At 51.1% G+C, this 15215-nt stretch overlaps 1 protein-coding gene and 2 long non-coding RNA genes across 5 annotated transcripts in view; 1 reads left to right on the forward strand and 2 right to left on the reverse strand.

Moving 5' to 3' along the window:
• On the reverse strand, positions 1-2705 carry LOC133056567 (uncharacterized). The gene is made up of 2 exons (XR_009692854.1): positions 2568-2705; positions 1-550 (listed from the first exon to the last, which is right to left on the reverse strand). It is a non-coding gene; the product is annotated as an uncharacterized LOC133056567 (long non-coding RNA).
• BCL7A (BAF chromatin remodeling complex subunit BCL7A) overlaps positions 1-8949 on the forward strand; it is a 30892-nt gene extending 21943 nt beyond the window's left edge. The window contains exons 6-7 of one of the 2 annotated variants that reach the window (XM_061141981.1): positions 2657-2841; positions 5940-8949. In XM_061141981.1, coding sequence (XP_060997964.1) covers positions 2657-2841; positions 5940-6011 — 257 coding nt within the window. In that variant the 3' untranslated portion in view covers positions 6012-8949. The remainder of the gene's footprint in view (positions 1-2656; positions 2842-5939) is intronic. The other variant, XM_061141982.1, reaches the window with a different exon arrangement.
• Positions 2824-15215, reverse strand: part of LOC133056566 (uncharacterized) — a 27055-nt gene continuing 14663 nt past the window's right edge. Inside the window, exons 2-4 of one of the 2 annotated variants that reach the window (XR_009692853.1) lie at positions 4615-4690; positions 4208-4306; positions 2824-3565 (exon numbers count right to left, since the gene is read on the reverse strand). This is a non-coding gene — a long non-coding RNA (uncharacterized LOC133056566). The remainder of the gene's footprint in view (positions 3566-4207; positions 4307-4614; positions 4691-15215) is intronic. The other variant, XR_009692852.1, reaches the window with a different exon arrangement.

Consider the following 15215-nt stretch of genomic DNA (forward strand, 5'->3'; position numbering starts at 1 on the left):
TAAGGTTAACATGGATTTATTTTTCTTTTAAATTGAGATGAAATTCCCATAGCATGCAAGGCACCATTTTAAAGTGAGCAATTCAGTACCATTTAGCACATTCATAATGCTGTGCAGTCGCCACCTCTGTCTAGTTCCAAACTGTTCTCAACACTCTTAACAGGAAACCCTGTACCCTTCAGCTGTCATTTCCCATTCCTCTTATCCCTGGCCTCCACCAATCTGTATTTTCTGTCTCTATGGATTTGTCTTTCCTGGTCCTTTCATAGAAATGGAGTCATGTAACCTGTGTCTTTTGTTGACGGACATCTTTCACTCAGCATCTTTGTTTCAAGGTTCATCCACATAGTAGCCTGTGTCAGCGCTTCATTCTTTTTCATGGCTGAATAATACTCCGTTGTGTGGGTGGACCACATTCTGTTTATCTGCCTATCTGTTAATGGACATTTGGCCCGGTTCCATCTTTGGGCCATCGTGAGTGATGTTCCTGTGAATGTTTGTTTGCAAACATCAGCTTGAAGACTTGTTTTCGATTCTTGTCGGGCTACACCTAGAAGTAGAATCGCTGGGTCATATAGGAATTCTGTGTTTTTGAGGAACTGCTGTTAACATGGTTTTTAAAGGTAAAACTAGAAATACCAAAGAAATGTCAGGTTTATGGGGAGTTTGGTTTCCTGCCCTCGATGATCCCTCATCTACTCCCACATGGGATTATTTTGCCGCTTGGATTCTTTTTCCATCTTTCCATTTAATTTTCACAGCAACTCAACCAGACAGCTGTTGTCAACCTCAACTTTATGGAGGGTGGGGGGTCTGACACAGGGAGCCCAGCTTCATAGGAACAAGCAGCAGAGGCAGCATTAGAAACCAGGTCTGGGATTTCCCTGTTGGTCTGGTGGCTAAGACTCCATGCTTCCAAAGCTGGGTGCCCCAGGTTCGATCCCTGGTCAGGGAACTAGACCCTACGTGCCGCAACTAAAGATCCTGTGCACTGCAACCATGACCTGGTGCAGCCAAATAAAATATATAAATATTAAATAAATTAAAAAAAAAACTCCAGTCTGTTTCTAGACCCTGTGTCCCCCACCCCCACCCCCGCCCAGACACCAGCTTGTAGCAAGAGCCCAGGGGTCCTGGTGTGGTGGACCCCCTGACCCTCCTGTTGGCGTCAGGAGAACCCAGCTCAGACCGTGGCAGGGTGTCGGGTCTCCTGGTACTGCCCTGAGCACTCAGGGCTGCTGGTTTGGGGGAGCAGAGTCTGTGTTAGTGGCGCCTTCACTGGGAGGGATATACTAGGGCTCAGCCTCTGTGGAAGGAGGGCTGTAGCTCCTTCCTGCCGCCCTGCTCCCCAGCCTTCTGTACCCTGCCAGGCTCAAGCTCTGGAATACTGCCTGCTTCTCTCCGCCCCTTCCTCTTATTGCTTGCTTGCTTTAAAAATTAAGCCTGGGGACTTTCCTGGTGGTTCAGTGGTTAAAACTCTGCATTTCCAATGCAAGGGGTGCAGGTTCGATCCCCAGTCGGGGAGCTAAGATCCCACAGGCTGCACAGCATGGCCAAAAAAAAAAAAGAGAAAGAGAAAACTTAGACCTGGGAAATTTTTTTCCCTTTGTTATGCTTCTATCTCAGAAACCCCAGAACGTAAAACATTCTTGAATATTTTAGTGTGTTTCTTTTTTTTTTTACAAATCAGGGTGACATATGTTGTTGGTATCTTGAATGCAAGCAGAGCAGGGCCCTGGGCGGGATGCGGCTGCTCCTTCCATGCGCTCTGTGCCTAAAATAAGCTTCAGGTGCAACGGCTGCTCCCTCTTTCCAAAGCCGCACCACCTCACACAGCCTGCTAAGACCTGCACCTTCCTTCTGCTAATGGAATGTGGTGGGGGGAGCAGGGAGACCTGTGCGTGAGACAGAGCCCAAATGACCAGCCAAACAGGGACTCATTAAATGTAAGTGACGGCCTGATAGGATGCTGTGCAGCCATCTTGTAGGCTCTCATATTTATAGAATTTTTAAGGACGTGCAGAATTCTTCCCAAATATTGTGAGATCCCTATCTCGGGAGAATGCAGAACTAGAAGTGCATGTAGGGAGAAACATCTGGAAAAATAGGGCTAGATCCCCTAAAATGTTAGTGGCGTGGCAGCCGTGGGTGACATGAGGTAGTTGCTGATTTCATTTCCCCCCCCCTGTATTTTTTGGCTCTTGCAATGGCAATCAGAAAAATATCCATATTACTAAGAGAAATGTTTACAAAGGGGCAGTTCCCTCTGTGAATTCCCCCCACACTCCCCTGATGGAAGGAGGGAGGCGTCTGCAGCCATGATGGTTGGAGCACGCTGTGTCCACTAGAGGGCAGCAGATGCACACAGCATAAAGCCGGTAGCATCCTTTACGTGGCTTCTCCTGGCACTTGGCAGCTAATAGGAGTGCAAGGGAAAGGGTCAGAGTTCCCAGTGCCGAAGTGTGGCCTGGCTGCTTAAAATGACATCCTTAAAAAAATAAGCAAGAGGCTTCCCAAGCCCCCCAGCTCCTTGCAGTCCTGACAGACCGCCTGGCCTCCCAACTTACCCAGTTCCAGGTATTTTTAGTAAGTGGTTCATCTGGCTCCGTATCGCCCGTGTCTGAAAACAGCTTCTGTCATCTTGCTTTTCCCTCAGATGCTTCCGACGAGCAGAATTCACAGTCTTCAATGGAAAACTCGATGAATAGTTCAGAGCAAGTCGAACGGCAGCCGTCTGGAGATGTGGGCCTGGCTGCAGAGACATCCACAATCTCTCAGGTACCTCGATCGAGGTCTCAGAGGGGCAGCCAGCTCGGCCAGGAGCCTGCTGGGGTGTTGGGGGTACGTTGAAAGGTGTCTTCTTGTTTTTGTTTCCTCGTTTGCTCTCTGGATGATTGGAACTGTCTGGTATTCATTGAGCAGGATCCATGAGTGTCCTGTAGCTGGTCTGATAACTGGGGTTGCAGTAGAGAAGACGCACAGGTCCTCCCTTGGGGTCAGTCCTTTATCCCAGCCTTAGCTTCATCACTTTGTTTATTCGGGTCCACAGAGCACTGCCCAGGCACAGTGACCCAAAGCCAACTTCCCTTAGAGCTGGGAAGATAGGTCTTCAGGCTCTTAAATGCTAGACGAACCGTTCTTTGGAATTTTGCACCTGACCACGCTCCCCGCTACTTGGTCCCCTTTCCAGGTTATCACTGTTTGCCGGAATCTAGTCTGAATCAGACAGTGCAGATGTAGGTGGCCTTGCTGATGGGAGCAGATGTCCCTGGTTCGAATCCCAGATCCTCCACTTGACACACACACACACACACACACACGAGCCTCAGGGTCTCTCGCTGCCACGGTGAGATCACAGGACTGTCTTGGGGCCAGAACACGGACAAGAGGAGAGAATGTGGGTAGCACTTCACACACAGCTGGGCACAGGAGAGACCCCAGCGTTGCCTCGGCTTCTGTTGTGATTTTTTACTGTCCATCCTCTGTGTTCATCAAAGAGGTCTGGGGACTCAGGGGTGTCAAAACTGCAGCTAATAAGACTATTTCCACTTGAGTATTGTCACACCTGGGGAGAAACCGAAAACAAGTAGCAGCAGAGAAAGGGGAATAGCTTGATCTGTACTCTAGGGAGCCTTCAACCAGGCCTTCCTCAAGGGGAAGAGACTCTCAGACCCTCACATCCTGGCACCCTTGGCTCCACAACTCCGTGTCAGCCTACCCAGCACTCCTCCAGAGGCCCAAAGACAGGACAGTGTTGATGAGAAATGTGTTTGCAGTGGCAGAAAACCGGCCAAAACCCGAGTGTCTCGAAAGGTTTTAATAAATCTGGAGTGGCAGATGCACAGCCTGGTATGCCGCTGTTAACGTGTGTTGACCAGGTCCAGATAGAGAATAAAGAAACATTCTCACAGCGCAAGATGCCAGGCAGGACCTCCAATGGAGCATGAGCCCATTTGATTACAGTGCAAATCCAGTCCTCAGATAGAATTGGTAAAGGCCAGGATGGCAGCTGGCATCTCCTGGCCTCTTGAACTCAGAGGAGGAAAGATCAGCTCAAAATGCTGATCCACACCCTGGGGGTATCTGGTGCTCCCAGCCGGCATCTGGAAAGTCCAGGGGTCTTCTGTTCTGACATACCTCCACCTCCACTCCCATGTCCGGGGACCCAGACCTGAAATGGGGACCCTTCCACAGTTTTCACACTCACATAGACATGCCGCTTGTCTCCAGAGCCGCTCGGTTTGTGAGCAAGACAGAGGGTGTGTTGTCCTGAAGCAGAGAGCTTGACATTGACGTTCAGCCTTGCCTATTTAAAAAAGAAAAAAGGTTCCCCATCCCCTTTTCTAGGCACTCCCTCCTGCTCCCTCTCTTTCATGGGATAGTTGTCCTCTTTCCAGAGTCTGCTGCCACGCTCATTCACTGTCCCCCCCATGCAAATGCTTTGTGGACGCTTGGCCTGAATGGTATCCCCCTTCCTCAGAAGGCACAGCGACCCACTTGGTCTTGTTACGTTGAGACCGAGTTTTTATCACTTTCACGAGGAAAAGGCAGGGGAAAGACAGGGGCAGTTGTTCCTGCCTTCCTGCCATATCAACTCTCAGGAAACTCACTCACCTCATCCATCAAGGCCCAGAGGTTTCTGTTTAGCACCTGTTGGGCCTCCACTGTGTACTGGGCAGTCAGCTGGGTCCTAGGGAGACAGTGTGAGCCAACTGACATGGTCCCTGTCCTCACAGGGACAGGAAGGATGGGTTCAGGGAGGCGGGACACACAGCCAGGAGACAGCAGACCCAAGTGGATTGCAATTGGAGCTGTAGGAGAACGGGAGCAGGGTGATGCAAAGAAGCCCTCCTAGTTGGTATAGGTGGGGACAAGTGAGATGAGAGCAGGACTTGGAAGGGTGAGAGATGAGGGCAGCGAGGGCAGGCTCTCTGAGCAGAGAGAAAAGGGTGCACAGGCCAGGAGACAGGAGCCAGCCTAGGGAACGGGAGGGGCGGCCAGGGAGGCTGGAGCCAGGCAGACACGGAGGAGGGGAGGGAGAGAGGCCTTCTTCTCGGCCTGATGAGGAGCTGGGACTCTGTTCCGAGGTCAGTGTTGTGCTCTGTATGATCTCTGCTTTGAAACTGTCTCTTGAGCTCTGCTGAAGGCTGGGTGGGGCAGCCGTGGAGCAGCCTGCGGTGCCAGCCAGACAAGGGACGGAGGCTCAGGTGTGGATGGGGTGGCTGGCAAGGGCAGAAGTGGGTGGGCCGAGGGTCTCTGGAGATGGAGTTAGGCGTGGCAAGAAGGGAGGACTCCAGGGTGCCATCCAGCTGTGTCCTAGGCAGATGACAGGGCCATCGCCAGCCGTGGGAGCGCCGGTTAGGATGGGCGACGTTAGGAGGTGGACTCGGGGGATGGGTTAGTTTGGAGCTGGCTGGGATGATAGAGCGAGAAAGTCTAGGGAGAAGTAGGTGAGTGAGTGTCGAACTTTTGTGTGTGTGTGTGAGTGCTGGGACTTCTTGGGAATTTGGTGGCACTACAGACCCTTCCCCCGAATAACCAACATGTATGCATTCCGTAAACGCTGGGTGTCTGCCCCAGGCCAGGCACCTGTGCTGAGTCCTGGATGAGCCGTTGTCAACACGGCCAGGTTGGTCTAACCTTCGATCTTGGAGAGTAAACTTAAAACTCCGTATATGATTACCCTGCAGTTAGTGAGCTGTTGGAAGACACAGGTGACGTGGTGAATATAGGTGAATATAGCTCGGGTGTGAGGCTCCCTGTGGGTCCGTGAACCCTTTCGAGTCCACGCCAGGGCCATGGGGGTCAGAACCTCAGATGCCCACCCTCGAGTCCTTCCTGGGCTGACTTGTAACTTCCCAGCTGACCTGAGTTGCTGTCCCGGGGTGTCAACCTGCGTTTCTCTTTTCTTCCTCTTCCCTCCACCCTCCAACCCCAAGGACCTGGAAGGAGTGCCACCCTCCAAAAAGATGAAACTGGAGGCTTCGCAACAGAACTCCGAGGAGATGTAGACGCCGAGTTCAGTCCTCTGATCCACGTCTCACGGGAGATCCATCAGCAGACTTAGTTGTTGAACAACCTCACCCGAGCAGATCCCTGTCGGGTGCAAAGGGAACTACTAACTTAACAAGTTTACCAAGTGCAAATCCAAGAAAACCTAGAACGGCGTAACTTCTCAGACACTGAAGAACTTTCTGCTGTGAAGCGAAACACTCGAATCTTGAAGTGACTGTCCTGGGGAAGGCGGGGTCGACAGCTCAGGAGCGTCTGGACACTGTCTCTGAAGCCAAGATTACATTTGTGTTGCTGCTGTATTTTTTTTTTTCCTCCCCACTCCTCTATTTAATGATATAAGCTATTTGAGGGTGGTACTGATCAGGAATTCGCTTTTTCATCGGGGCTTTTCACTGTTCAACCGATATTCCTTCCGCTTTCTTTTTTTGTGCCTTGTGCCCTTGAGGTGACCTCTGGCATGTTTTCTGGTTGTTTTGCATCTCCCCTTACAAGTGCCCTCTTGGTTCGGTCAGGCAGCCATTGCTCCAGTCCTCGCGTCTTCCTCCTCCCTGCCCCAGGACTTCAGCTGGAGTGGACCAGGCAGGGAGAAGGAGAGCTTGAGGCCACAGAAGAGCAGGACCTCCCAGGCCAGCTGGTTTCTAGGTGCAGCTGGGAGGCTGCAGGATATACCCTGAGCCCTGCTTGGGGACAGAGCTAGCCTCCAGGGTCCGAGGAGTCTCAGATGTCTGGGCATTGTCCCCAGGGCTTGCTTGGGGCATCTGAACTGGTGTTTCCAAGCCCACAGCTGCCCAGAGGGACATACAGAGCCCTTGGATTGTTCTGGCACTTCCCCCCTCAGCCCCTCCCCCCCGCATATGGCAACCTCCCACACCTCCGAAGTCGGACTGGCTTCTGCGGCTGATGGCAGGATGGTCTCCTTAAGACAATAAAGGGCCGGAGGAGGCTGGGAGCAGACGGCAGGATTAGCTGGTGCTGAACTTTCTCTCACAGGACGTTGCTTGGATTTCAAATCCACAGTCACCTGCTGCCCTAGTCTACCTCCCCAGCTCCACCTGGCCCCACCCGCGGGGGAGGTGAGGTTGCAGTCGGCCGAAATCCAGAGTCCACCGGCTTTCTGCAGACTGTTCCGACTCCTGGAGCCAACAGTTGGATCGTGTCTCTTTCCCAGGATGCTCCGAGGGTCCCCACGGGGGAGCAGGCCTCAAGGGTTGGAACTTGAAGGCCAGAAATGAGGCCCCCGAGAAACTGGAGAGCTTTGCACTCCTCCAGAAAGGGGGCTCTGGGGTCCCTCCCCCGCCTCCACCCCCTGCCTGCACTGGGATGACTTCCTGTCACTAAAACGGAGAAGCACCTCTTCTCCCCACGCCCCCCACCTTGGATGAACTGCCTCGCTGTTTGGTTCCGAGGCTTGGTTTGCTCTTAATTCCTATACGGACTCCTCAGACCCTTAACCCTTCTCCTGAGCTTTCTTTACTGCACTGGAGTTCCAACTCCCTTTGAGTTGTGTGAGGGGGGAGGGGGGTTCCGGGTTTTGTTGTTGGTTTTTTTTTTTTTTTCTGTTTGTTCGTTCAGTTTTTGTTTCTGTTTCGGCCAATTGGTGCATATATTCAAGTACCACCTTTCACGTGTGGATCTCTCTCCTGACCACCATGGGGAGTGTCTGCCAGACTCCATTTTCTAAGCGTTTCTGAGGGTGAGGCTCTTTGTTTTTGAAGGGAGCCAATCTATTTCCTGCACTTCAAGAAGAATCAAAATGTTCCTGAATTTCAAATACCTCATGCAAACATGTCTCCTGAAGCAAGGGAAGGGGAAAAAAAACAAAACACACACACACAAACTTTGAAAATGGTCATGTTGAAGTTAGCGATGCCGAAAGGTTTCTGTCTTAAAAAATCCTTATCAATTTTGCCCCTCAGGCAGTCAGTTCTGCGGAGAACTGTGTTCTGTGTTACCTCTCAGCGTATCTCAAGGTGGCTTTACCTCCAGATCCTAGAGTTAGAATTAACTTCCTTTCTTTGCAGCAAAACTCCATTTGGATGAAAGATGAATCTGGATATCTATTTCCTCCTCTTTTATTTTTTTGGGAAACGAGAGGTAAGCAAGACAGCCGAAGACGAATCACAACACAGGCATCCGTGGAAACAGCAGGGTCCCCTCGACAGGCAAGGGGAGCGGACATGGTTGAGGGTGAACAAAAGAGGACGCCCAGGATACGAGGCTGTCGTTAGTTTTTCTCTGAAGTGCCTGAAGGTAGGAAACGGGCCAGGGGTCCGGACCGACTGGGCCCCGCCACGGCCACGCCAGGCAGAGCGGCCAGCGGCCCTGCGCCCCCATCCACGCCGGCCAGGACGGCCTTCCACGCGGGATGACGAGACTGCGAAAACCCACATGTGCTTCCTTCCCCGACGCGGCCCACTCCTCGGGGCTGCCGCCCTTCCCCACGCCATCCTGCGCCCCTCGCCCCCTCTCCCTCCATGGAATCTAAGACCTTTCAGCCGGCCGAGCCAGAGGCGGGGGTCCTAAGCGAATGCCTTCCGCCGTCACCGGGCCCCGCAGCCTAAAGGGCTCCCAGGGCAAACTTAACTCCCCGCAAATCTTGAAGTGGGGGGTGCTGCGGTTACACATTCCACAAAGTGCTGGCACTTACACCCATAACCCGAAGGCGGAAGACTGACTCACAGGTGGTGACCTCCCATTACCAACGATGTCATGGTTTGGAATGTTCCATTATCAGCCAAGGACCCGGTTAGAGATATAAAGACCTTTTTATTCACCGTTACCTAATTGTTCTTTTTTTTTTTCCTTACGACTCTTTTTTTTTGGTGTGTTGTACAGCAGTATAATTTTTCACTTATTTATTCCATCAGTAGATATGGTTTGTACAATGTACAATGGTTCCATTTCAGAAAATAAAAGAAAAATTCAAATCATGAACACCATGTGATTTTGGAGCATTATGATAAAGAGTAAAAATCCTGTGAGATTTTACTCACAGAGCGGGCTGCTCTGGTGTCTGCGGTGTGGCCCTGACTTTGTACACAACTTGAATGCTGGGACTGTGGCCTCCCACATGCTGTGGGAGGCTGAGCTAATAGCCAGTTAGAACCCTGGTATAAATTACAGCCAGGCCATCTGTCCCCCATCTTGCGTCCTGGTGGTGTCCCTGGTTTCAGGAGGCTCTGGCCCATGGCAGGGGCTCAGGGGTCTATTCTTTGGTGACTTGCAACTCTGTCTTGACTTGCCTTAACAGCTAGTGACTGTCAGTCAGGCTGGATCCAGAACCGCCCCAGGGCCTTTTCCCCGACAACTCAGGCTCTTTCTCACTCTCCAGCTCAGACTCCCTCCCCCAGTGGACTTTTTCTTTTCTTCTCTGTCCAGTCTCTGTTTTTCCTCTCGCACCTGAAACCTGGCCCTAGGTGAACCACCAGCTAGGGACAGAGGGGTGGGACGATTGTTCTAGCAGTCCTGTGCTCAGTCACCCGTGTTGACCGACCTGGAGGCAGACATTCTCCTTTTTGTTTTGTCTGACTTTCCTCCCCACCCCATTCCTTTTTAACATGTTCCAGTGTTTTTACCGGGATTGGTTGCTCAGCGAAATAAACTCCTGATATGGAAAGTTCATCCTGACAAAGCATAAATCATAGGGACCTTGTTTGCTTAACCAAAAAAAAAAAAGTGCCTTAGCGGGCACACTTTCGCTCTCTCTGGTACCCCTGAGGTCTGTTCCCTGGGTCTACAACTCTAGATGAAGGTCCCTTCCTCCCAGACTCATCCTCATCTCTGGATCTCTCCCCTTCCCTCTACCATTCTTGTCTCAGGCATTCTGCTTTATCTTCCCTGTCTCTCTCAGCTTCCCTGTCTCTGTGGAGCTTTCTGACTTCCTCTCATCTCCCTTCCTCAAGGAGCAGTCATGTCCAAGGGCTAGAAATTTGGACTTTACAGGCATCACTTGAGCACCATCTGTGTACTGCGCCCTGGGCAGCATTGACTCCAACTTGACCCTTTCTCTCTAAGCAGATAAGCTGGTACACTAGGATGCTGGGGACAGTTTGGAATTGGGGAGAGGTGCATTTTTGATGGCAGGGGTCAGGGAGGCTCCTAGGATGGTGGAAGAAGCCCAGGCATGGGGCTAAGGAGTTCATTTTGCTTTGTGGATGCTAAGGAGTGGCTGGAGGTTTCTGAGCCAGGGCTCTGCTGGACTGGGGGTGGCGTTGCTAGTGAATGGCATGGACTGGAAAAAGCCAGACAGAAGGTGGGGGCAGGGCAACTATGGAACTAGACTGTAGGTGAAGCAGGAGGCGAGGAGTTGGCAAGAAGGCCCGTGTGCCCCCAGGTGATGTGAAGGCAATGAGCACTGCAGCCAGGTGAGGTGGGAACAAGTTTGAAGAGGGGAAGGCAGGCAGACAAAGCTCTGGTGCAGGTCCAAGTCTGGACCACAACAAATGTAACAGAAGTCTGCAGTTGGGCTGAGGAGGGATTTGAATTCCTAACACCCAAGTTTATCCCTCACCTGCCTCTTAAGGAGTGCATATTTTCCTCCAGAGGCTCATAGTAGACACTGGCTGCCTTTGCCAGTTGCATTCCCCTCCTTCCAGTAGGGGTCCCCCTGACCCACTCTCAGCCCCAAGAGTGGCTGGGCGATCTGGGTCCCTCTCCCTGGCAACTACGATTGGTTCAAGGATGATCACCTGGCCCAATGAGAGTCAGCCCTGGAATTTTTGTGGGACCTGTTGGGAAACACTTCCCCTAGAGTGTTGGCTGGAGTTTTTAAGTGGAGCTGCTGGAGCCACCTTCACTCCAAGGCGGAGAGAAGCCTGCCAAAGAATGAAGCCAACACAGGTGAGACGAGAGAGTTGAAAGACGGTGAGTGTGAGCTTCCTGAGAGCAGCACTTGGACCCAAAGTGTTAGTCACTCAGTTGTGTCCAACTCTTTGTAACCTCATGGACTGTCGCCCACCAGGCTCCTTTGTCTGTGGAATTCTCCAGGCAAGAATACTGGAGTAGGTTGCCATTTCCTTCCCCAGTTAAGTTGCTTAGTCGTGTCCGACTCTTTGTAATCCCATGGACTATAGCCTACCAGATTCTTCCGTCCATGGGATTTTCCAGGCAAGAATACTGGAGTAGGTTGCCATTACCTTCTCCAGAGGATCTTCCCAGCCCAGGGCTTGAACCAAGGTCTTCCACACTGCAGGCAGACTCTTTACCGACTGAACCACCAGGGAAGTCAACAGCTGGCCCTGAAACCAGCCCTCCTGAACTTTTCAAGTTCTTGAGCCAGTAAATGCCTGTGATGGTTTAGGTTAGTTTTCACTTGGTCTTTCCCCTACCTGAGCCCCTACCCCCTCCATCCAAGAGCTTGGAGGGTCTCCTGGACAAATCCAGAAGGAGGGATGGTTGTTGAGATGGTAGCTCTGACCCTGTTTTTCTCTTGGAAGGACTGTCTCTTTCCTCCAGACTTTGTTTTTTCAATGCTCCCACGTGACAGGGACTTGGAAGTTTCACAGCTGAACACAAGGAAATAGAGGCTAACATAGACCTGATTTGGACTTTGGAAGCAGGCTTTTCTAGAATCCTCAGAGCTCCAGCACTTCAGAGCTGTGTGACCTCAAGTAAGTATCCTAACCTCTCTGGGCCCCAGCGTCCTCATCTGTAAAATGGAAAGAATGATGGTGCCTCCTCAGGTTGTTGTGAGGATTAATACATGTAAATTACCGAATACATGTAAAGTGCTCCGGACAGGCCCTGAAATTGAATGTGTTAGTTGCTCAGTGGTGTCCGACTCTGTGACCTCATGAACTGTAGCCCGCCAGGCTCCTCTGTCCATGGAATTCACCAGGCCAGAATACTGGAGTGGGTTGCCATTCCCTTCTCCAGGGTATCTTCCTGACCAAGGGATCAAACCCAGGTCTCCCGTGTTGAAGGCAGATTCAGTACCGTCTGAGCCACCAGGGAAGCCCATGGCACATAGTAAATCTCAATAAATGGTGACCGCTGTTGTTACTGCTATTATTAGTATAGCTATTATCCTCAAGCACTTCTAGACCCCAGAGCTCCAGCTGCTAGACCATGAAGCACCAAGAAAGGCAGAATCACCCAGCCGCAGCTGCTTTGGGCTTGCCCTCTGAGTTACACTTTGCTCCCTGAAGACTCGCCTCTCCCCCAAACGAGACCGACCCTGGAGGTACCGCCCAGCTTGCCCCAGACGATCTAGAGCCTGAGTGGTGCCTTGTGGAATGACTAGAACCCCACCAGGAGACAGGCAAAGGGAAGACATTCCTGGCCAAGGCAAGGGCTTGAGTAAAGGGCTGGCGATGTGACGATGCATCTCCGCTGGGGCCGTGTATGTCAGGCCCAAGAGGGACCTTCAGGCAGAAGAACAGCTCACTGGAGGCTCATTTTTCCAGCATCTCTCCTTCATCATTGCCCTGCCTCTACAGGCCCTGGGGGAAAAGGCCTCTAGGAGGCAAGCACCAGGATGTGGTACCAGGCCTGTGGGTCCTATCTCCCTCTAGGGTATCCCTGGGACAGACACTTATACCCATGGATGCCCTGGGTGACTTGGAGTCAATGGCTTTCTCTCTTTAGACTTGACCAGAGATAAGAATCTGCTTTGCATCAAAGAATCTCAAGAGACTCTTAAATTCCGCTTTTCTCCCTCAGGGCTCTCTCAAAGTATGAGCTCATTTGAACTCTTTGTCACCCTAAATGGTAGTTAGAGCAGGGATCAACCTCCCCATCATACAGATGAGAAAACTAAGGCCGGGGAAGTTGCTGAACAGGGTCCTGCAGGTACTCAGTGAAGAAGGCTTTGGAACCCAGCCTGTGTCCCACTAGACCCAGGGTCAGCAGATCCAACCTACCAGCTGTTATTATAAATAAAGTTTTATTGGCACACAGCCATGCTCATTCACTTACATTGTCCCTGACTGATTTCACAGTTGGGAGAAGGCAATGGCAACCCACTCCAATACTCTTGCCTGGAAATTCTCTTGGACGAAGGATCCTGGTAGGCTGCAGTCCATGGGGTCGCTAAGAGTCGGACACAACTGAGCGACTTCACTTTCATTTTTCACCTTCATGCATTGGAGAAGGAAATGGCAACCCACTCCAGTGTTCTTGCCTGGAGAATCCCAGGGACAGGGGAGCCTGGTGGGCTGCCGTCTATGGGGTCACACAGAATCAGACACGACTGAAGTGACTTAGCAGCAGCAGCAGCAGCTTTCACAATACAACAGCAGAATTGAGTAGTTGCTATAGAGACTGACTTGCAAAGTTGAAACTATTTACCATCTGGCCAACTGCTGCACTTGACCACATTTCCCTGTTGAAACTTTGTGGTTGAAAGAATATGATAAAAAATAATGACACTAATGGTAATAACAATAATAATTGCCTACTATGTGCCAGGGGCTTCCCAGGTGGCACTAGTGTTAAAGAACTTGACTATGGAATGCAGGTAGATGTAAGAAATGCGGGTTCAGTCCCTGGGTTGGGAAGATCCCCTGGAGGAGGGCATGGCAACCCACTCCAGTATTCTTGCCTAGAGAATCCGATGGACAGAGGAGCCTGGTGGGCTACAATCCTTAGAGTGGCAAAGAGTCAGACACTACTGAAGTGATTTTGCACGCATGCTCAATGTGCCAGGTACCATGCAAGACTTTCCTGAATTTTTTATTGATATGAAAGGGTGTTGCTCAATGAATTTTCACTGAGTACACCTGCAAAACCAGCACCTGGATCAAGAAACAGAATAATACTTATTCTCTGGATGCCCCCTGCCCACCCCTTGCAGTCACTGCCCTCTGAAGGGTAATTACTATCCTGACGTCTCTCTGCACAGATGTTTTCTAAATGTTTGTAACATTTTCTGAACTTTCTATTCGTGGAATCATACAGAACGTGCCCTTTTGTGTCTGGCTTCTTTCACTTGGTAAGATGTTTGTGAGATTCATCCATATTGCATGTCATTGGCGTCACGACACGCTTCTGCTGGTGGGCGTCTGGTCTGTTTCCAGTCTCCATTGAGTTTTATGAATATGCAAGATATTGGACCCCATTTCACCCCAGCTACAATGTGAGAGGGGGACCAATTAGCCCTGCTGTACAGATGTGAAGACTAAGGTTAGATACTGTGGTGCCCATGAAGTGGCGCGGCAAATAGGAAGAGCCACGAGCGCAGGTGTCCCTGGCGTCCTGGCTCTCTGACTTCCTCATTAGTTTCTGGCTTGACATCCCACTGTGACTAACGACTGTTATGACCCCATTTATACGAAGACATTTCTAGAAAAAGCAAAAGTATGGAGACAAGGTAGAGGCTGAGTTGTCTAGGGCTGGGAGCAAAAGATTGACCATAAGGAGGTCAGAGGGAATGATTTGAGGCAACTGGATTGTGGGGATAATTATACAGCTGTGTGTGAACTTATTTGACTAGTTGTTTAGTCGCTAAAGTTGCAAAGTCACTTCAGCCATGTCCAACTCTTTTGCAACCCTATGAACTGTAGCCCACCAGGCTCCTCTGTCCGTGGGATTTCCCAGGCACTTGGAGGCTTGGTGGTGAATTCGCCTACCAATGCAGGAGATGTGGGTTCCATCCCTGGGTTTGGAAGATCCGCTGGAGAAGGAAATGGCAATCCATCCAGTATTGTTGCCTGGAAAATTGCATGGAGAGGAGCCTAGTGGGCTGCAGTCCATGGGGTCGCAAAGAGTCAGACACAATGAGCAATTAAACCAGAACAACAGTGAACTTACTAAAGCTCATTGAATTGTAAACTTAAAATTGGTGAATTTTATGGGAAGTAGATTACACCTCAATAAAGCTTGAAAATTAAAAAACCCAAACCCACAGCCATCTATTTCTCCACCCTCTACCCACACACACCCCCATCCCCACTCCGCCTCCCTCTGTGTCTGAATTTCCCTTAGAGGTGTGAAGCTGGCTGTGCAGACTGCCCAGAGCTGTTGAGCCATGGAACTCTGGCAGCTCCCCACCAGCCCTCATTTCCCTGCAAAGACACGGGGGTCTCCTTGGCCAGAGGTGACATCTGAAGCAATCACGATCCCCTTTGGCTTTACTATATCCGACCTGCCGCCTGCCAGGGGCCAGAGAGCCACGCGCAGCGGATGCACCGGCCCCAAACTGTTTCTCCAAGTAGTCCCCAGAGATGGTCGCTGCCTTTCAGTTTCTGCACTTGTTTATTTTC

This window comes from Dama dama, chromosome 5, assembly GCF_033118175.1.
Source record: "Dama dama isolate Ldn47 chromosome 5, ASM3311817v1, whole genome shotgun sequence".
Taxonomy (NCBI): Eukaryota; Metazoa; Chordata; class Mammalia; order Artiodactyla; family Cervidae; genus Dama; species Dama dama.